Source organism: Leuciscus leuciscus (assembly GCF_965113295.1).
Source record: "Leuciscus leuciscus genome assembly, chromosome: 17".
NCBI classification, from domain to species: Eukaryota; Metazoa; Chordata; class Actinopteri; order Cypriniformes; family Leuciscidae; genus Leuciscus; species Leuciscus leuciscus.
In genome coordinates, this window is record NC_138741.1 from 25,432,173 (window position 1) to 25,454,092 (window position 21,920).

Below are 21,920 nucleotides of genomic sequence, written 5' to 3' on the forward strand. Positions count from 1 at the left end.
TCTAGTCTAGTGGCTGGGAAGCGATTTAAGCTTTTATCTTTTATAAAATGAATTAAAAACTAAAGCATATCTGTTGGAAGTAAGTGTTGCTAATACAACTCATTGTGTTTCTCCAGACATTTACATTTAAATAGACAACTTACTGACGTATGAGGTTCCCTTCAATTTATTCTGTACATTTTCTTTACTTGGTCATAAATTTACCTGCAGAAACCCTGTGCCAATTTTCCTATAGGTCGGACATCACTTTTGGCCACTACTGTACAAGCTTTAAAGAGCATTAGTTTAAAATTCCAGAATTATTTGAAAGAAGCCCTTCATTTTTTTCGACAGCTGTCTTCTTTTCAAATGGACCAATTAAATAACATTACTAGTCTCAAAGCAAATCATTTGAGTCTGTTAGGGGTTAACAGTTTAGGACCCATGGACCAGATGTTTGAAAGAAGACCCGGAGTCAGAATTATAAAATAATAGAAGAAAAGTTTTACTGAAAATAGTTTGCAGTTTCATCAGCAGAAGTTCAGCTTCAAGACTCACACAGGAGTTCATAGGCCGCCCCGCTTACAGTTACAAAGATCACAGCAGTTATACCATTTCCAAGGTCTAAGCTACGTCATTGCTTACAGGTTGAATAATTCTCATTGGCTAAGAAATAGATAAACATAGTAATTTTCCACACATATACAGATAGACTGAAGCATATCTCCATAGATTATGCAGCTGACACTCAGACCCTGAAGTCAGGCACGTCGTGACCTTCCAGGTCGCAGATTTGGGTTGCTGGGTGCCATCATGTCTCGAACAACAACTCAGTCAATCTCCAACAATGCCAGTGGTTCCTTAACCTGTAAGCAAGAAGACTAACACACACACCGACACACAGCTTTTCCAAGGTTGGATTTGGCCAGGCTCTAACTATAAACAGGAGTCTCGTCTCAAAACATCAAGATAACAATGACCCCTTTATGTTTTAACACGTTGAAGACCTTTCTCAAACACAAAACATGTCCCTATTTCATTTCTGGAAGCCGGGCTAAATAAGCAAGCTACATTCAGATATCAAATACTGACATTAAAGAATACATGAAAAGAACATTTCAGTAATAACACTGGTAACTTCTATAACAAAGTAAAATCTCCAGAGAAGTCATTCAATTCATTTGATATTTAGAAGGGAAAATATTGACTAATACCTTGATTATAATCACTCATTACATATACATTGAAGCAGCAGTGGATTCCAATCCACTCCCTTCAGTCCCCCGTTTTAGACCAATGTGGGGTCCAATACCACCACATCTGGTCTTTCCATAAAGGCTGCTTCAAAATGTTTGGTTTCTGACACATGCTCCTCTGTCAGGTTAATAATTATTATTATTATTTTTTTTTAAATAAAACAGACAATCTTTTTCCTTCAAAGACTTAACATGAACATAATATCCCACATAGCACATAGTATTATTGATCTCCAGAACCTGCTGACATAGCTGTCTTACACAGCTGTTATTCATCTTGTCGAATTTGGTACTATCATCCACTAACTGATACAAAAAAGTACATATTTATTCTCTGGAAGCCGGGCTAAATAAGCAAGCACTGTTGCTGTATTCCTAGCATGGGCTAGACCCGCAGTCACTACTCAGATCCTAAATACAGACATTGTCTATAATCATAAATACCAGGATACATGCACTAGTTTTTATCATTTCCAATTCCTTTTATAATAAACTAAGAAATATAGTTAATCCATTATTTTCACTACCACCATTATAGACCCTTTAGGTTCAAAACACAATGGTTGTCAAACTGAAAATAAACAACAACAACAACAAAATAATAATAATAATAATAATAATAATTAAGACCCATAATAATCCATAACCCATAATCCAAGTACTTTAAGTCTCTTCTGAATTCATCCTTCAGTTTACAGTCACATAGCATGTAACATCTTGTACTTTTTTTTCTTCAAAAATAGAAATAAAAACAAACAAATTCACATCATCATTTCAATCATTATTTTACCACTAAAATATAGAACTGTTCCCCATTCTACTTAATAAAACCTTTGTTCATTCCTTATCTTTACATCACGTTAATCCCTGTTAATCATACTCAATGCCTTATTATTTTTATCTGAAACTCGCTTTTCATATCATTTCAACTTAATTTGACTGAACAGGCGTTCATAAATAGTTCCATACATTCTATCAGAAATTTTATTTTCATAACATATATTTTTCTACTATATTTCTTCTCATCTTTCCCTATTTCCCTACATGCCAGTTCCTTCTGCATCCTTTTCCTTTCTCTTCGCTCTGCCTCATAACCAGTACATTATTGTTTTCTTACAATCCCCCCACACACGTCTCATACAACAACCTTTTTGTTTTTCACTTCCCTCTTCCATCGAGTCTCTCACCGCTGTCAGTCTAGTGACACTTAAAGTTCCCTCTTAAGGGAAATCATGGTATTTTATTAATTCTTCTATACCCTTGTTTTCATAACATTAATTTTAACTTTATTTTTCATTATAACTACTTCTCACAGTATTCCTCTATCAAATGGTTAGTCTGAAAATCCAAAAAATATTATCAGTATTGTCTCAGTCCCACTTATCTTTACTGTTTTTCACAAACCAAAATATTATGTTACTCGGATCTCAACCCTTAAGACAGCCATATAGCTGCATTCTTCTTTAACCTTTATTACCTAGATTGTAGTTTTCTTAGACATCTAATGTCATACATCCATTTAATGGATTGAGAAATAAAACTTTTTAGAAGTTATATCCACTCCTCCTTTGTTTGCCCACCGGCCTTTCATAAAATAGAGGGCGCTCTCTCTGGATAATTTGGATAGTGACTTAGCCAATGTGTCACTTTGTCTCTCTGCCATCAAGTCTATTATTTTTACGTTTACCATTATGATCCCACCTAGGTGTCTTATTTAAATTTAGACCCTCAGTTGAATTTAGACAAGAGTTTTTACCCCATTATGGATGACAATTTTAAACTTCACAATTCCAATTTACATAAATACTAATCCAGAGAGTAATTCAGATCAACATCATAAATGACAAAAGTAGTCATAATTACCAATAGCAGACAGAGCTGGAAAACAAATCCAATTAAAGCTCGTCAAATGTTCTGCATCGTCTTTTCATCAGATTGACTCAGAATGATCAGCTTCTTTAAAGTTTGTCGTTTCACTAAACCCATCTTTAATGATAAAACACTCATTCCAGAGGTTAATGACACAATATTCACAAAATCTGGAAATAATAGTACCTCAAACTAACACATACAAGACATGAAGCGCTGTCACCATCACACGCACTCATTCTAGACACACATGTTAAATGCTCATTTTCAATGTTCACTTTTTTTTATATTAACTCTAAAAATATTTACTTCACATTTTTCTTTCGATTTTACCTAATTTTACATAGTCTCTTTACCAGTTTCAAAGCACGTCTGTTCATTATTCATTTGATTTTAGAAAAGTCAGCTGGGTTGTTTTGGTTCATTATCATTATTTTGCTTCAGCTTGCTTTAGCAGGCCGATAACAGAAAGACAGACAGAGTACCCTTCCTCCACTCAGCAGTCTCTCTCACTATAAACAAATAATCTTTTCAACAGCCCCCTAAGACTGTAACTACATAAATCATAGTCTAGAACCCTTAATAGTTCACAAATTTTAAAATACAAATGTTTAACTCAAATTAGTACCATTACAACAATCTAAAATACATTATGCTATGAGCATTTCTAAGGTTATCTTTAGTTTAAATACTCAATTCACCTAACCTTTGTTATCCAGAAATTTCTCTTAACTCATCACAAGCTGTCTTCATCTTTAGCCACCAACATGTCTAATGACCTTCAGTAGTTAAAACTATCTTATAGACATATTATTTCAATATCAACAGTTCTATACATTTTTCCCTTGCCCATAAGGCAACCAGCATCATGTTCCTGACATAAATTAAGTTTTGTTACTGTCTCCACAACAAATAATGACAATCACCTCACGGTCTCAGCTGGCTCTTGAAAGCCCCTTCCCATCAGCTCTTTATCTATAATCTCCAACAGGGTGTTGTCCCCTGGCATAGTTGCAGACGCTTGTCACAATGAAAAACAAGTCATCCAATGAATGCGGTTTCTGGTGAGTGGTATAGAGGAACTCACATTTTTGGGTCAGACTGCCGTAACTTCGCACAGCTCATCTCGCCTCTCAATGATCTGCTGAAGCTGATCGCCACTCAGTCAATCAGCGCCACTCTCATATCCATCTCACATAAAAACACCTCCATCAGGAAATGCCCAGTGTTTTTGCGTGATCCTTCTGTCTTAGGTTGTCCTTTTGGCTTAAAAGATCTTACCCGTCTTTGAAGTAATCACTCGTACACACTGGTAACCGCTTTTCCCCATTACAGAATCTGTGACCGTTTTCTTCAACATAATCTGTTGTTTTCTGGAGCTTAGGAAAAGGCGCATTCAAGAGTCATCAGAGCCATTCGGACTGCCTACTAGTGTTAAACATAGGGAGACGGATTAATAACAGCAGTATTTAATCACTTAAATTCATTATTATACTCAGTGAATTTAGATCACAATCGTACATTCAGTGTACTGTTACTTCTGTAGCCGGAGCCATCAGCCCTGTTTTATGGTGGAGGCTAAAATGAGACAAAGTCACTGGTCCTAAAATAAACAAGTTCAAAACAGTATTATTTTAAAGACTTCTTTAAAGTCTTTCAGTTTTACTTTTAAAACGTTTTAAGTATAAATTGCCCTTTGAATGGCAATGATTTCTTTTAACATCTCTGTGTCTATAATTTTCAACTGAAACACTGTGCTTTACACAGGCTCAGACAACAGCTTTCAGCTGACATTAAATGAGAGAGAGAGACCCTGAAGCATTTAGGACTGGTACACTGCAAACTTCTAAAATCAAACTTAATCTACCATCTTTTAACTCTAGCCCAGCGTTAGGCATCTTTGCCAGAATTTACATGTATTTTCCAACAACCATATTTTATATTTGTCTTTTGCTCACATCAGGGAATTTAGACATTACAAATTTTCACTCAGATCGTGTCTCTGTCACACTGGCCGTTTCAGCCACAGCACACACCAGATTCAGATACGCAAACTGTTTCAGCCAATCACAAGCTTATCTTTGGAAAGCAAAACATCAGCTCCTAGTTCTTTCATGGTCAACACCATTCCTCCACGTTCAAAACACTAACAAGCTGTTTGTTTAATCAGATGCATTTCTACACATTTTACATTTAGCAACTGTTAATCCAGTAATACTGCTTCTACTTATTTGATTACTATCAATTAGTATTCACACTAACTTTGAGGAGGCTATAGCACTCTCCGCTTGTGATGCATCTTTTGCAGTTATCTTGTAAAGCATCCGTGAGATTAGTCTCTCTATATCATCTAAACCCTTTTAAAGTGTTCCATTAAAACACAATCATTCCTTTAGTTACTTTTATGTATTTTGCAACTCATTTTTTTTTAGTCATTATCTGTAATTTTACATAAACCTGTATTCATTAATTCATATATGAATTTTTTTTTTTTTTTTTGATTATTATAGATCTTTCCTTCAAAAGGATTCCCTTAAGACTTCAAATTTTTTTTTTTACCTTGTTTTTATCTCTTGTTCTTTAGACGAAAACTTTGATATCGTCATTTAAACACTGATCTACTTTCAAACCCACATTAATACCAGAAATTTCTGTTACTTTCACATTTTCTCACCTTCTGAGTGGCCATTTACAATTACTGGCTAAATGGCCCTGCTGACCATAATTAAAACACTGTCATCTGGTGGGTTCATGTGTCAGCCTCAACTACAGCAACAGACACCTTGCCTATAGTTTGATCATTGAGCTTGCAAACGGCTCCAACTTACTGCACACCCTTGAAGCAGTGTGTCCCAATCAGGAATGTAAGCAGAGCCACTGATAAGCAGTTCTCTGTATTCTTTTGACAGTCCACCAGTGGCGGATTCAATTGCAATAGCCGCATCATAATCTTCATCATTATCATTGGCAGCACATTAATTTTCATAAGCTGCACAGAAAATCAGGGGTTTCACAATGTTTCTGTTTAACATGAATCACATTTGTCCAAGGAAATGATCCCCAACCCATAATTACATTTACTTGTTTTTTGTAATCATCGGAAGCAATACAAGGCTAAAAATTTAACATTTTCAGTTTCTTTCTTTGTTTAGCCAGTAAAGTTGTTGTTTAAATTTCCAAACAGAATCAAAACTCTGACTACCCATTTTCTTATTAATTTCATTTCTTTGAAGTCAGAGCTTCAGAGCACAGCTGCTTACAGCGTTTGCTCTCTTCTGTCTCACTATTTGTTTCAGGACTGTTCAGGTTATTGATCAAGTTACTCAATTTGTCTGCCATATCTTAATCACAGTTCAAACTCACCTGACGTTATTGCAGAATTCGGAGGCGGCGATCTTTGAACAACACAGCTTGGCTTCTGCGTGATGAAACTGCAAAGTATACTCCAACATGACAGTTACATATACTGGTCCACGCCAATTTGGGTCACAACTTTTTATTTTTCTCTCGGGATCATTCCTGATGCATCCCTGGCAAACAACCCTATTTTTGTTAGTATCCCTAACTGCCTGATTCACTAAATTCGGGGATCCCCTATCTGAGATGGAAGAGATGGAGTAGGTTTGCGGCGCCCTGGACCTTCAATCCAGGGACGTACTCTGCTGGGGTGTTGCCACCAACAATGCCCAGCGGGGCCCCCCCAGAGCACGCTTCGCTTGCGCTGTCTGCTCTTGTTAACTTTAAACCTTAAACAATGCTATCAGCGACTTCTTATACTTTTAACTTAGTATAATTAATCTTCACTCTCCTCATCGGAGTGAAGCTCTTCACTCGCCTCGTCGGAGTGAAGCTCTTCCGTCCCCCTTCACAATCTCTTCCATTCAGACAGCACTATCCTAATAATAAAATCTTTCTACCTTGTTTGCTGATTTGCCAGGGGTGTCACCAAGAATAATTGCCCGCCGCATTCTCCACCATACTGTTGGGGGTTAACAGTTTAGGACCCATGGACCAGATGTTTGAAAGAAGACCCGGAGTCAGAATTATAAAATAATAGAAGAAAAGTTTTACTGAAAATAGTTTGCAGTTTCATCAGCAGAAGTTCAGCTTCAAGACTCACACAGGAGTTCATAGGCCGCCCCGCTTACAGTTACAAAGATCACAGCAGTTATACCATTTCCAAGGTCTAAGCTACGTCATTGCTTACAGGTTGAATAATTCTCATTGGCTAAGAAATAGATAAACATAGTAATTTTCCACACATATACAGATAGACTGAAGCATATCTCCATAGATTATGCAGCTGACACTCAGACCCTGAAGTCAGGCACGTCGTGACCTTCCAGGTCGCAGATTTGGGTTGCTGGGTGCCATCATGTCTCGAACAACAACTCAGTCAATCTCCAACAATGCCAGTGGTTCCTTAACCTGTAAGCAAGAAGACTAACACACACACCGACACACAGCTTTTCCAAGGTTGGATTTGGCCAGGCTCTAACTATAAACAGGAGTCTCGTCTCAAAACATCAAGATAACAATGACCCCTTTATGTTTTAACACGTTGAAGACCTTTCTCAAACACAAAACATGTCCCTATTTCATTTCTGGAAGCCGGGCTAAATAAGCAAGCTACATTCAGATATCAAATACTGACATTAAAGAATACATGAAAAGAACATTTCAGTAATAACACTGGTAACTTCTATAACAAAGTAAAATCTCCAGAGAAGTCATTCAATTCATTTGATATTTAGAAGGGAAAATATTGACTAATACCTTGATTATAATCACTCATTACATATACATTGAAGCAGCAGTGGATTCCAATCCACTCCCTTCAAGTCAATGATATGTCGAGTTGTGTTTGAGTATTTATAAATGCACTATACACAAAACTGCAAGTTGGTAGTCTTGGCGTGTCAGTAATCACAAGTATAAACACTGTACAGGTAGATAGATGTACTTTATTAATCCTGAGGAGGACATTCAGGTGTAATTTGCTTGACAATTGCATGGCATTGAAATTTTAACAGAATGCAAGCTTTATTCTGCGGCTAAATGCTGTAGCGTAAAAATATTTAGGTGACAGTACATTGAGAAGACGTGAAAGTATAAGCTACCAATGACTGCTTTTGTCGTAATTCCGATTGTGAAATTACATCTTTAGATGTTTGTAATTAACACATTACCATTCATGTGCATATATTCAGAAACAGAGTTGACATTCAAGTGTGTAAGTAATAGATTAACACGTAGACACAACAAGAATTGGATTTGCAATCTCAAAATGGCATGAAAATTCATAATCCTTCACCGAAATGCTTTTCGGGTTCTGCACTTTTAAAGAAAACATGCAGCAAGTATAAATGTGTAAAAGCAAATTCAAACTGAACATTGTGTTGTATTAACAAAAATATAAATATCCACTGGCATTCGTTTCATTCAACATTAAGACTTATATATGCAGCCTTTGATGTTAGAAAAAATGGCTACTTCATAAATATCACAAATATTCTTTAACGGAAGTTTCGAGATCACAGTTCAACCGAAATACTGTTACACAACAGTTTACACAATAAAGCTTAAATAAACGTGTGTAATCAATTAATAAAGTAGATTTAATTGTTAGAAATAGGCTACTGTCAAACTCTAAAGCATTAAAATAAATGGATCAATAAATGCATTGCAAAGGGGTACAGGATGTTCATTCTGTTAGTTCAAAGAGACGTGGCATTAGTGCGCTCAAAAATAAAAGAAACCATTCTCCAGTGTAAATGTCCTCCTAAAGCAGAATCAGCACTGTGTTTCAGTTTATAGAATCTTTGCAAAAGAAAGAGTGATGCACGGTTCATAGAGTGATTCATACACGTGCTCTCTGTACTGTAACGGTGATGAGCAGCAGGCCTGTGGTCTCTGAGCCGTCGCCGTGAAGCAGTCCTTTCCAGTCTAGCCATTTTCATGTGTGGTCGAAGCCGGAACCTCTCTACGCTAAATCCCAGCGCAGATGACAGGTGCAGCAAGCCTCGGACTGATCACGCAAATTTCTTCTTGGTTGCAGTGAAACGTTCCATGTACTGAGCAAGGGAAAGATCAAAGCAAGTCATTATATGACTATGTAAGAAAAGAAGAAGAAAAACAGAGTATTAGAACTGAATTTCAAATGGCTTTCTTAATCTAGATCATTATTAGGCTGAATATTGTCTTAAAGGTGCAGTCAGCGAATTCTAAGAAATGCCGTTGAAAGTGGATGTTGTCGTTCGTTCTCCATCTTCGATGTATTTTTCGCAAAGCATTATTTTGCTTCGCTTCAGCTATGATAAAGAGATTGCGTGTTTGTGCATTTTGGGGGCGGAGCAATGAAGGGAGGTGTGTGTTTGTTTGGGTTGATTTCACTTGAAATCACTTATTGCACTTTAAGACTATAGTTTTAGCATGTAATCATAAATGATCTGCTTGGGTGCAGGTATGAAGTCAGAACCCCGAAGACTGATTCGCCCCTGGTTACTTCAAGATTTTCCTATGTGGTTTTTAATGGGGTTTTTCAATTTATGAGTAATTTAAAGGCACACTATGCAGTTTCCGTTTTTGTCAAACAGCGACCCCTAGAGTCGCTGTGGAGTACTTGTATTTAACGTTACTGTCGTAAATACCACTCGCGCAGAGCCGTCTCTGCACTCTTCCGACCGCGATTTCTCCGTTTTCTTTGTCGACTCTGCCATGATTCATGTCTGAAATGCGTGCTAGTGTCTTCCATAGAGGCTGCTTCATATGTTGTTGATGTATGTGACGTCATGCCGTAAAGCAAGTCGTGATTCTCGCGAGATTTGTCGGGGCGCCACCTCTCAAACTTCTTTTTATATCAGTAGATATAAAAAGATTGAGCTGATTATAAGATTGAAATTTCACTCATAAGTGAAGCAAATAACTGATCGGATCGAGTTGTTTTTTTTTGGTAACGCTTTACAATAAGGTTTAACATTAGTTAACTGTATCAATTAGCATGAACTAAGAATGAACAAAACTTCTACAGCATTTATTAATCTTAGTCAATGTAAATTTACTCATTTTAAAATTTAATTTTAAAATCCAAAGGTGTATTTGTTACTAACATGAACAATAAACAATTTGATTTTTACTAACGTTAGCAAAGACTAATTAATGCTTTAAAAAAATATATATTGCTCATAGTTAGTTCATGTTTGCTAATGCATTAACTAATGTTAACAAATGAGAAATTTTTTATAGCCACTTGGCACCGTTTATGCCTGAAAGTAAGATCTGTTTTGGGCAAACTAATCACAAGTGGACTAACTAACCTTTTTGTAGTAAAAAAAGGTCCAAAATTCATTGAGATTTAATCACTCAAACTACATTATATTTGAGGGGTTTTCTTTCTTTTTCTCTTAGAGGTAAGTTGTATTGTCAAGTGTAAAATGAACTGAATTGTTCAATTCCTAGCTAGATTTCTTCTTGGACTTTCCTATTACACCTTCCTGAGATGACGGGGTTAGATTGTGTGGGATTTGACTTTGTTTCAAAAATAAATACTTAGACCAGTTTTGTTTTACATTCAAACTTAAACTGTGGTATTTTCCATCTTGGAAAAAAACTTGATATTATATAGAGGATGAGACGCACAAAACGAAGCTGACAGTTAACATTGGACCTGGAATATAACCTAAAACAAAAGTAATTTTTTCATTATGTCTTCTTATAAAAGACAAAATGTAAAGCTAAAAAAATTAAGGTTCTAAAAGGGTATTTATGCAGCAATGCCATAAAAGAAATGTTTTGGTTCCCAAAAGAACCTTTCAGTGAATAGTACATTTTTCTTAGTGTGAAGCATTTTAATAATCGAAAAAAACTTTTTCCACTATAGGCCCTTTATCACCGGGTAGTTATAGGAACTTAGTTATAGGAATTAGCCACCATTCGCACCGCCAGTTGGAACTCTCATGTTATGTAAGCTGCGCTTGTTTTGCGCTTTTATTTTGACGGTGTGGCAGACATTTATTTTGACGGCGCTGAGAACGCTAGAGCTTGAGCACACAGCTCCCATTCTCTGTCTTCATTCGTTTACAATCTGTTTACCAGTCCTGTCTAATGCGTTATTAGATATAACTATTATACATAGAAAGTAGACAGTATATGAAATGTTATTAGTGTTTGCTGTGTGGTTGATGCCCAATATCGCTATTAGAGCAGAAATACAAATCATGTTTCGTTTGGTCCCCTCAAAGTTGCGATGGATTTTCTCCTTAGCGTTAAGGTTAAGAGGTCCATCTATCACTGTTTTCCATGTTGATAGAGTTAGTTCATAGAATAAATATATAGGCTATAAATCTGTGTGTTTACACAGATTATTTATTTTTTTAAATGGCGGGAGCTGGTGTTTCACGTGTGTTCGGCTGTGTACACTAACATCACTGGTCTGAAGTAGGAGCTAATTTAGTTCCTCCAAAAGCGTTCCTAGTTCCTGCGGTGCGATCACGCCAAAAAGCGAGTACTTTAGCCATTAGTTCTAGGAACTATAAAAAGGTTCCTCTGGTGCGAAAGCCCCGAAAGAAAGACCCTTATGTGGATCCAAAGGTTCCATGGATGCTAAAGGTTCATCATGGAACCAGAGATGGCATTGAAGAGAAAAATATAAGAGTAGCCTAAACTGACACATACGTACTTTATCATATCCTTCTAGGTCCCGCATATCTTTCACTTCGAACAGGTTGCCCTCCACAGACAGCAGGGACACCTGGGACTCTGTGAGGATGGAGATTGGGATAGAGGAGAGCTCCAGACAGTTCTCCTCCAGCCGTAAGACCTTCAGCCTGGGAGTGCGAGACACCTCTGGAGTCAGGGTTGAAATCTGAAACAGAACAAACACAGCAAAAAAAGTCACCTGACACCCCATATCATGACTTGACATTTCCTGGACGCAATGAACTAAAAACTCACCTGGTTCTGATTGAGGTTGATTTCAATGGCTTGCAGTTCGGCCACCTCTGCAGGAACCACGTGGATCTGATTCTTGGACAGGTCCAGAACATCGAGCTGGCGAAGGCTGCCGAGTCCAGCGGGAAACTCCTTGAAGTGATTCCCAGACAGGTTCAGGGTGCGCAAGGACTTCAGTTGACCCACTGACGCAGGAAGCTGATTCAACTGGTTCCCATTTAAAATAAGAGTCTCCAGCTTCTTGAGTTTCCCGATATCATTTGGTAGACTGGCTGTACACAATAAAAAGTGTGCTTAAAGGTTCATATAGTAGAAAACAGGCCTTTTTGCAATAATGTGTGTTTAATCTGCTGTGTAGACATTGCAGTAGAGGAAAATAAGCCATTATTTAAATAAGCCAAATTAAATGCAAAAACACAAAAACGACTTCAAAATTCCAGTTTTGTCGAGTATCCTTATAAACATAGTTTATTAAGAAAAAAGTCTGTAGACAGGGGTGCACATAACTGGTGCGCATGCGTGGTAAAAATGAACGATGTGCTGCAGAAAACGTAGAGGGAAGCGCTTTTGAGTACCAACATTTTGGGGTACAGCCTCAGGGACACGTTTACTTACTGGAGTAGGATTTTTCTCCATCTCTGGTAAGATAGCAATCCTTATGATAAGTGTGTTCATTAATTATTAGGGGTGCAACGGATCGCAGTTGATGCGTGATCCGCACAGATCAGGCCCCACGGTTCAGCACGCATGTGATTCGTAGATTAACTGCTAAGTTTAACCATCTTATAGTAAAAGTTTATAATTTGGACGTGTTTTGTCTTGCCAATTTACACATTCAAACGATTTTAAATGTGGAAAAAGAGGCGAAAATCAGGACTCTCGTGCTGTTATCTGTGCGCACACAGAGAGAGAGAGAGAGAGAGAGAGAGACGCACTTCCTCCTTCACTGTCACAAATACAGTTCAGTCAGAGAAATCTACTTTAGCAAACTCACTAACGTAATACAGAACTTTACAGCCATGACTGAAGTAGATCAGATGAAGATCCTACTAGGAGAGGGCCAGACAGCAGCACTGGCTGCCAAATACGTGTGTGTGTGTGTGTGTGCCACAGCCTGAGAGACAGCAGGTGAATGTGTGTGTAATGTGTGTGTGTCTGACCTCAGTGTGTTTCCCTACTGTCCACCACAGTGACCTTCAGTGACGTGTGTATGTGTATATGTTAAAACACTGTGGTATAAAATGTTCCGATACTATAATTTGTATATATGTTAAAACACTATGGTGTAAAATGTTTACAGATATTATAATTTGTTACACTGTTAATTTGTACAATTCATTTAAGTAGTACATTTAGATTTAAGTTATGTTGTAATATTTTATTATTTTGATGTCTTTTACAAGCTTTGGCAATATTGTAATATGTACAGTCATGCCAATAAAGCAATTTTGAATTGAATTGAATTGAATTGAGAGAGAGAGAGAGAGAGAGAGAGAGAGAGAGAGAGAGAGAGAAGGGCGTTTCAGACAGCACTTGAATAATTGATTCCTCTTCCGTGTTTAATTGCGGTTGAACGGACACATACATACTATGTATGCATACATACAATTATGTTAACATACCTGTCTCAGTATTCTCTCGTTTATGTCACATTGTCAAATGTAATATTGAAGTAAATGTTTTTGACTATGTTGTATATATTTTAGGCTGTGATGGTTTTTTGATTAGTTTTTCATTTAAACATCTGATTAGTTTTTAATGATCATTGTTTAACTAATATTGCATTTATTTGTTAGTGCTACTGATACCGGTAGTTATTTTTAATGTAATGTTTTAATATTGTGTGCATCTGCCCGGGGACTGCAGATGGCAAATAGCTTTTGCTAACTCTGATACAAAACATCTTTTCGTAAGATTAATGTATTTTGTACATTGTCCCTGACAAATAAACTAATAAAATGAAATAAATAAAATAAGTGAACAGTTGAGAAAGTAACCGGATTTGTGTCAGTATATTCGGTCTGTGCATTCGGTCTTTAAGTGACAGCAGCCTAATATTCCTGCTGTTGTCTATGTCATTAATGTTAATAAAATAAAATCTAGAAATACAGCTTTAACAAAGATGAACCTATATATAATTTCTACAGTGAACAAATATTGTTATATTACTTTTAGTCAGCTTGTAGGATAAGTGTGCCGCGTAAAGGATGAGTACTAAGCAGCATCTCCAGGTGCTCCCTTGAGAATCAGACGAAAAAATTGTGCACCCCATGTCAATAGGCATGTCAACTACCCAAAAAGAAAAGAAGAAAGAACTTCAATAACATTACATTACAAAAAATAAATAAAAAATGATATAGAATGTTAAGTTTATCTTAATGTAGATATTTGTCAACACTTACTCAGTTTATTGCAGCTTATGGTAAGACTCTTGAGTTGCTGGAAGCCTCCTATGAACCCTGGAAGCACCTCGATTTTGTTATTGGACAGATCAACTGTCCGCAGGTTTGCGGTGAGTTTCTGCAGCTCTTCTGGGAACTATATAAACAAAGACACATGAGCGGTCAATAATCCATGAGGACGTCGCTGCTAAGTGCATATGAGTGGGGAATGTGATTACGACAAAGCCTATTAGTACCTCTGTCAAACCCTTTCCGGTCAGCTGAAAGACTCCAGTCTTCTGAGATGTTTCCAAATGAGCTTTGAGCGCACTGTTCCCCATTTACAGGATCTGGATGTTGCCGATACCGTTGAATTGAATATCAGGAAATCCACTGGAAGACTAAAATAAAGCAATAATAGCATTTATACGTTATATGAAGTCCAGTTAGCCACTTAAATGAACCATGATTCTTGCATAGTAAGCATAATTTAACTAGTAGCATGGTTAGATCAATACAAATATGGTTTCAATAAAATACAATAGAACGTGTTATGAAAAAAAGCAACCTAAACCCACTTTAAACCTATAGTAACAAACGATAAAGATTGAATTACTGTATTTTATTTACTATTAGATTTATTCACTGACTCTTTCATTCACTAATTATTTAGTAAGAACCTACAACAACATTTCTGCTAAAATCTCATCGTTATAGTGTTGTTACCATAGTAAAAACATGGTAAATATGGAAACCAGAAAACATTTACGTAATCTCGGAGCTAAACAAACACATGAACAAAACCGTATCTGTCAGCACTTTAGCGAAAAGTCTAATTAACAACGAGCTGAACATGCACGCCTGAAACAGCAGTTGACAGCTGTAACGTTATATTATTTCAGAGTAATAACGTTACTTGCCTTTAGCCTGCTAGCTCGACTGTAAATCCAGTTTGACAACGTGTAACGTTACAGCAGGAAAAGTTTACAGAATCCCGTTGGCTGGAGCTAAATAACCTTCATTAAGCGCTTAATAAATGTGTAAAAAAGTAATGAAATATGGTTGGACGGTGATCTAAGGTGGTGATCAAATGGTTATCTTCTGGGGAACTTTGTCCATCCCCAGGTTGATGTTTGTTTATGTAGATACAGACAGTTTATTGAGGCTGCTGCGTGTAATTGCACCTCCCGCCCGCTGGCTGGCGGTAATAGATCATGTATCTTCCGTTTCATATTCTGTATATCGCCACTCAGTGGCTTGGCTGTGAAACGACTTCAACAAACTTATAAAATCGCAACCTAAATATCTAGGGCTTATACACATCTAACAACAAGCATAATAAATAAGTATAGTCTACCTCATAAAAATGTAGCCTATTGATACCACCGTAGTGCAATAATTATTATGGAATCTCATTCATTGCACTGTTCATAAATAAGGATTGCAGCAGGGTTGCAAATTTAGACTGAAATAAACTGACTAGCTACTTTTTATCCTTTATTTTATGTTAGATAATCAGACTAAAAGGTTCAGAATTGGTTTGATAAAAATATCTTGTTAGTCAGTCAGTCTCAAGGATTGTTGTTTTCATATAAGGAATTTCTAGATCATTTTCAATTTCCTGTTTCTCCCAAAGAATTTTCAATAGTTATGGGTTCAATCCCATCAGGTGCTATTGCTTTATTGAGAGGAACTCAATCTCTACTTCCAGTCTCTTTGAGTTTGGTCAATACTTCTGTTGGCAAATTGTGCTTTGCTTTTCCTTATAAAAACAATAATAGATCAGTCCGTTCACTATTTCAGCAAGACATTGCAGCCTGTGACCGCTTACTGGAATAATGCAGTTGGTAATATATGTTGGAAAAAAGTGTGGATGCTTCCACATCTCTTTTTTTTAACCAATAAAGTAAAAGAGATTTCTTTAAAAATAATTCATAAATGCCACCCTGCAAATCAATAGCCTACATGAAAAACTTCAAAAAGGATATTTCCTCCAGTTGCTCTTTCTGTGACATCTCTGACAAAACTGTAGTTCATCTTTTTTGGTATTGTATACAATACATTTGTATTGTATACATTTACGAAAATGTTTTGGCAAGATGTTTTAGGATTTATTAAGACCCACTCCGATGAAAATCATGTTTTTCTAGGTGTTAACATGTTCTTGTGGCATTTTTCTTATGCTAGAGGACATATCTTGAGAAAAATAAGCTCAAAGTTGTATTTCTGAGTATTTCTGCATTCAAATGGCTGTGAATCAGTAGCAGACGCTAAAATGCCGGCTAAAATAGACTGGAGTTGTGACGTAGTAACTCCACTGGGCGGGGCCACAAGCTCATACTCCCCTCCGCCCCGCACGCTTAGGTTCTGAGGAGTAGAGAAGACGATGGCGGATCAATACCTATGTGCGGTAGCGGGTTGCAATGCTAAGAGGAGAGATATTGGTATTAGCTTTCATGCTTTACCAAAACATGTTGCTGTGAGAGATGAATGGATTACGTTCCAGGGTTCCAGACTGCGACCATTTTTTGAGAATGTGCGAGTTAAAATGTTATGTGGTCGCATTTGTGCGAGTGCATGGTCATGTACTACTCAGTTAAATTCACGCATGAATTTTCCTGCATTGAACTTGTTTTAGCGCCCGCCAAAGTGATTTTTTGTCCCGCCAAAGTCTTATTTGATCGGTGAGTAATGTAGATGAACTGTTGCGCTTGTGACAGGACATGTTTATAACTGAAAGAACGAGCAGAGAGAGAGACCCGGACGCGCGCGCGCGCACTCTCTGTCTTCGGAGCCAGGCGAAAATGTAAACAAGACCTCACCGTCTCCAAACTAAGCGCTGTCTTGCTCTCTCTCCCTCGCACATATTAATCAAAATAAATCGACACGGCGGTAAAAGGTCGGAAGACCAAAGTTTCGTGTGGAGCATTCGGAGATTTTTTTTTTCTTTTTCTGAATTGCCGCTGGGTGTGAATTGTGCTAAAAAAGTTGCCTTATCTTCTCTGAAAAGCGTTCCGGACATTCAGCTGACATAAAACAACACTTTAATTAAACGAAAAAAACTATCCAGCGATGAAATGTTTTCTGTGTTGACAGAAAGAAAGAAAGACAGAAAGAGGCTGTTGCTGCCTATGTATCTCGCTTCAGCCAACGGCTCCGCCCACAACGCAGAGGCGAATTGCTAATGAGCTACTGCCGCTCTGCTGAAGCGAAGTCCCAGAAAACGGCACAGGTTTTGTGATTTTGGCTAAAAACGGCATAATCATCATTTAAAGACCACTGAGAATGTTTAAAAATAAATCAAAATATGATCGGAGTGGGACTTTAGGCCTGAAATCTATAATGAATGTGTGTTGTATTGGAAGGATGTGGTCCTAGGCTTTATTGATTGATTATCTAAAAAAGGTCATTTTTATGTGATTAATCTGATCTTGTTACTAGCAAAATTCCATATTCATAAATCTAAATATCTAAATGCTAAACCTCTCTTTCTTATATTTGTGAAAGAACTTGAAAAATACCTCTTTTCAATTAAGTTGTCTGAGAACAAAAAAGCCTTAAAAACATCTGTTTGTAACTCTTTTCCTTTTTTCAGTGTCATGTAATTCTCATAATTTGTTAATGTTTAATTTATACTATTTCCCCCATTGTTTTGTTTTTTTGTTGTTTTTGTATTCTGTCATTCTGTTATTACTTGTGTATTGTTTTAAGCAAAAAAATAAAATAAAAATCAGACTAAAAGGTCTCACAAGAAAGAAAGAAAGAAAAACACGGAAAATGCATTTAGAATGTCTCTCATTTAGTTTTCTTTTTGCATGTCAACTGTGGCAAGATGATTTGTTGTTGTAACTGGTTACCATGGTTAATGTTTGTAAGGGGGTGCAGTGTTGAGTAAGCAGAGACCACATCCACGTCCTGACATGTAGGCCTATGTGCAAAAGATGCAACTGTTAATTAAATTTTTCTATATGCTATTATAAAATGACCCGCTTTTCTCTTCTTACTAGAATGGCATCAGTACATTCTCAGAATTTTTGATTATTTTTATTTTATTTTTACAACAGCTTGTCCTTGGGGCAGTAGCCTACCCTACTTTATACCTTATTTACCTTAAGGCTGGGTAGTAACTGAATAATAGATTACGTAATCAGATTCCAAAAATTAAGTAACTGCAATCAGATAATATTACATTTAAAATACATGTAATCAGACTACAGTTACTTTTTTACTGGTTACATGATTACATATTATTTACACAATGGCAGTAGCTAAATCCTTCATAATTTAGTAATCCCCCCTAATTCTTTTTATTTATTTTTATTAATTTTTTATGGTTTAAACTGTCCTTTCTAAAAAGCAACTACATTTAGAAAGTCTAGTTTACCAACTGCTTATCAGATGGCTATAATTAACCAAGTCAAGTCACCTTCATTTATATAGCGCTTTTAACAATATAGACTGTTTCAAAGCAGCTTTACAGTGATAATAGGAAATTAGAGTAACAGAGATTGTTTTGGCTTTACAGCAGCTCTAGAATAAAGTTATTGTCTCGCTAAGTTTAGTTTTGATTGATTCACTTCCGTTGCAAAGATCACTAGTTATTAACTAAGGGGCCGCTTACACTACACCATTCTAACAGAAAACCCTTAATGTGCTTCGGCCTGCTCATTTGCACAACAACAATCATCTCCGCGTAAACTTCAAAAACGCAAATCTGTGAAAATGCTGACGGCGTGCACGTGTATTACGTGTTTTAGTCATAGGTATGCAGGCGTGTAGTCTTTCTTTACAAATTAACCTCACCAAATTACTTGTCTGGCCTTAAAAATTCATAATACAGATTTATTTATTTTTTTGTCGCTTCCACGTATCAATGTGAACTGGAATCATTTTGACAACGTTTTATCTGTACTGAGGTAAAGGGAAGGGAAGGAGGCCTTCACAGGGGAGAGACTAGTTGACACTTCAGGACTGCGTTGTCGTTGTGTCCAGGCGCAGGTCCTTCATCAGATCCGGATACGGCCTGGATTTACAGAAATCATTTCACTTTTAAGAAGTGTTTTTGCAACATTGCATATATTATCAGCTTCTGATGAACCCATTAATTATTATTTGAATTATCCCTCAGTGAGTCATTTAAACATGTATTTTGTGTTTGGAAGGCTTTTTTTTTTTACAAACACATTTTATTATAATTTTCATTATTTTTATGCCTGAAGGTAAAATTTTTGGGTAACACACTTGAAGGGGTGTGCATAAGACTGACATGACACCTTCATAATCATGACATGACACATGTCATGAATATGAAGGAGATTTTATGCATCTTTATGACAACTGTCATTAAGTATCATTCGATCAATTATGACATTTTGAATGCAAATATGACATTGTTTGAGATGTCTTTGTTATGACAACTTGACATAAACCAATACATCAAAAACCTGTCAGTGTCTTTGTCATGACAACTTGTCATTACCAAGACAACATAAATTGTCTTGTCCTCAACTACAGTGGTACAAATTGAATTTGTCATTACAATTTCACTTTAATACTGTAGTTGAGGTCAAGAAAAGTATAAATGACACTGTTATAAAATAATTTGACAGAGTATTAACACTTAATGATATTTTAATGACAAATTCAATTTGTACCACTGTAGTTGAGGTCAAGAAAAACATTCATGACATAGTTATAATGGCCTTGTGACAGCCAATGTCAAAACCAATCACATGACAGTTTAATGTAATGTTATAAAGCTAAGTGGTTTCTTAAGTTTGATAATTAATCTGCTATGTCATGTTTATGACATATTTATGACAATTTATGTTGTCTTGGTAATGTCAAGTTGTCATTGCCAAGACACTGACAGGTTATGATGTATTGGTTTATGTCAAGTTGTCATAACAAAGACATCTCAAACAATGTCATATTTGCATTAAAAATGTCATAATTGAGCGAATGACACTTAATGACAGTTGTCATAAACATGCATAAAACCTCCTTCATATTCATGACATGTGACATGTCATGATTATAAAGGTGTCATGTCAGTCTTATGCACACCCCTTCAAGTAAAGTGTTACCAATTTTTGCACTTTTTTTTTCTGACAGGTGTATTACTGTCACGGGTGGTTGCAGAAAGACAAATGAAGATTATATTTCCAACACGAAGTTTAATGACAATAAGCAGGCAAACAGGCAGGCACAACACACACTAAACGTAGATGTGACCGGATAACAAAGAGAGGAAAAAGGAGGAACTTAAATACACAGTGATAATGAGGAGAAAACTAACTGGTGTGACGATCTGATAAGTGTTCATGACAACTGATGACTGGCGGGAAACAAAGACTAAGAACATATGTGACTGATGAAAACCAACTGAAAGTCCATGAAAACAAACTAACTGAACATAACTGTGACATTACGGCCCCTCCCGAGAAGGCTCGACCTCGTGACTTGGTGAGGAGGACGAGGCTTAGGAGGAGGATGTGGAGATGGTGCAGGAATGGAAACAGGAGATGAAGAGATCGTGATAGCAGGCAGCGGAGGAATGGTGACAGATGGATGACGAGACCCCGGTGGCGATGATGGAATCCGTCTGAAGGTACAGACCCAGAGACAAGAGCTGACAGCCCAAGGCGTAGTCAATCCCAGTTGTCTTGCACTCACCAGCCCTTCCGATGACGAAACCCTGAAGAATCTGTTCTGGATTGGGGCCAGTTACCATCAGCATGTTGATCTCCCAGACACCTCTGGACTTAACTGGAGGGATGCAGTCATTAGGTGTCTGAAGAGTGTCTTGCCCTAATCCAGGACACGGCCAGACCCAGAGCCTGTTTCACCACCTGAGACCACGGAGGAATCGTTGGGCCCCCCGCAGACGGAGAGCTACCACTTCAACCAGAGCCCGAGGATAAGAGGACAGTGCTGACCCTCACCCCGGAAGAGCCCCCCAGTGAGTCTGACCAGGGGTGTGAGACTTGCGGGCCGTCCGCTACGCTCTGTTCCTCCACCCCTACGGCTACAGTGGGCTCCTCTTTCCCTTCAGGTATCACCTCAGTCCTTGGGCAGTCTGGCTTCTCCTTACATGATCATCACCGAGGCATTGCTCCATCGGCTACTGCTCCTCCTCCCTCCCTTGACTATGCATTGGGCTGTCAGCCCTTGGCTCTGGGTCTGTACCTTCAGACAGATTCCATCATCGCCGCCGGGGTGGAGGAACAGAGCGTAGCGGATGTGGGATGAGAGAACCCAGTGGAGTCGAAAAGGCAGAGGTTGTCTGTTGGAGCAGAGTGGGTGGAGCTAAGGTGGAGCCGATGGGCAGAGACGATCTGAGTGCGTAGGCGGATCCACTGGATTTACCTGCTCAAGTGCTGATGGTGGTTGTAGGACCTGAGGCTCAACGTGAGTGATTGGCGTCGCAGGAGATGGTGAAGGGCTGACAACATCCAGCAGAGGCAGGGGTGGAGGACTGGCTGAG

The 21,920-nt window shown here is 37.6% G+C and overlaps 1 protein-coding gene across 1 annotated transcript; it reads right to left on the minus strand.

The window, feature by feature from the left end:
- Positions 1-8,048: 8,048 nt before the first annotated feature.
- lrrc57 (leucine rich repeat containing 57) lies at positions 8,049-15,616 on the minus strand. Its single transcript, XM_082142376.1, has 6 exons — positions 15,355-15,616; positions 14,692-14,835; positions 14,456-14,591; positions 12,057-12,325; positions 11,782-11,967; positions 8,049-9,178 (listed from the first exon to the last, which is right to left on the minus strand). The coding sequence occupies exons 2-6, from the start codon at positions 14,773-14,775 to the stop codon at positions 9,137-9,139; spliced, it is 717 nt and encodes a 238-aa protein (XP_081998502.1). The 5' UTR covers positions 14,776-14,835; positions 15,355-15,616; the 3' UTR covers positions 8,049-9,136.
- Between the last annotated feature and the right edge of the window lie 6,304 nt (positions 15,617-21,920).

Excerpts from the sequence above, each read along its gene's own strand:
- lrrc57 (XM_082142376.1), bottom strand. The coding sequence starts at position 14,775 with ATGGGGAACAGTGCGCTCAAAGCTCATTTGGAAACATCTCAGAAGACT. Across the intron at positions 14,592-14,691 it reads CCGGAAAGGGTTTGACAGAG|TTCCCAGAAGAGCTGCAGAA; the intron begins GTACTAATAGGC and ends TTGTTTATATAG. Across the intron at positions 12,326-14,455 it reads CATAAGCTGCAATAAACTGA|CCAGTCTACCAAATGATATC; the intron begins GTAAGTGTTGAC and ends TATTGTGTACAG.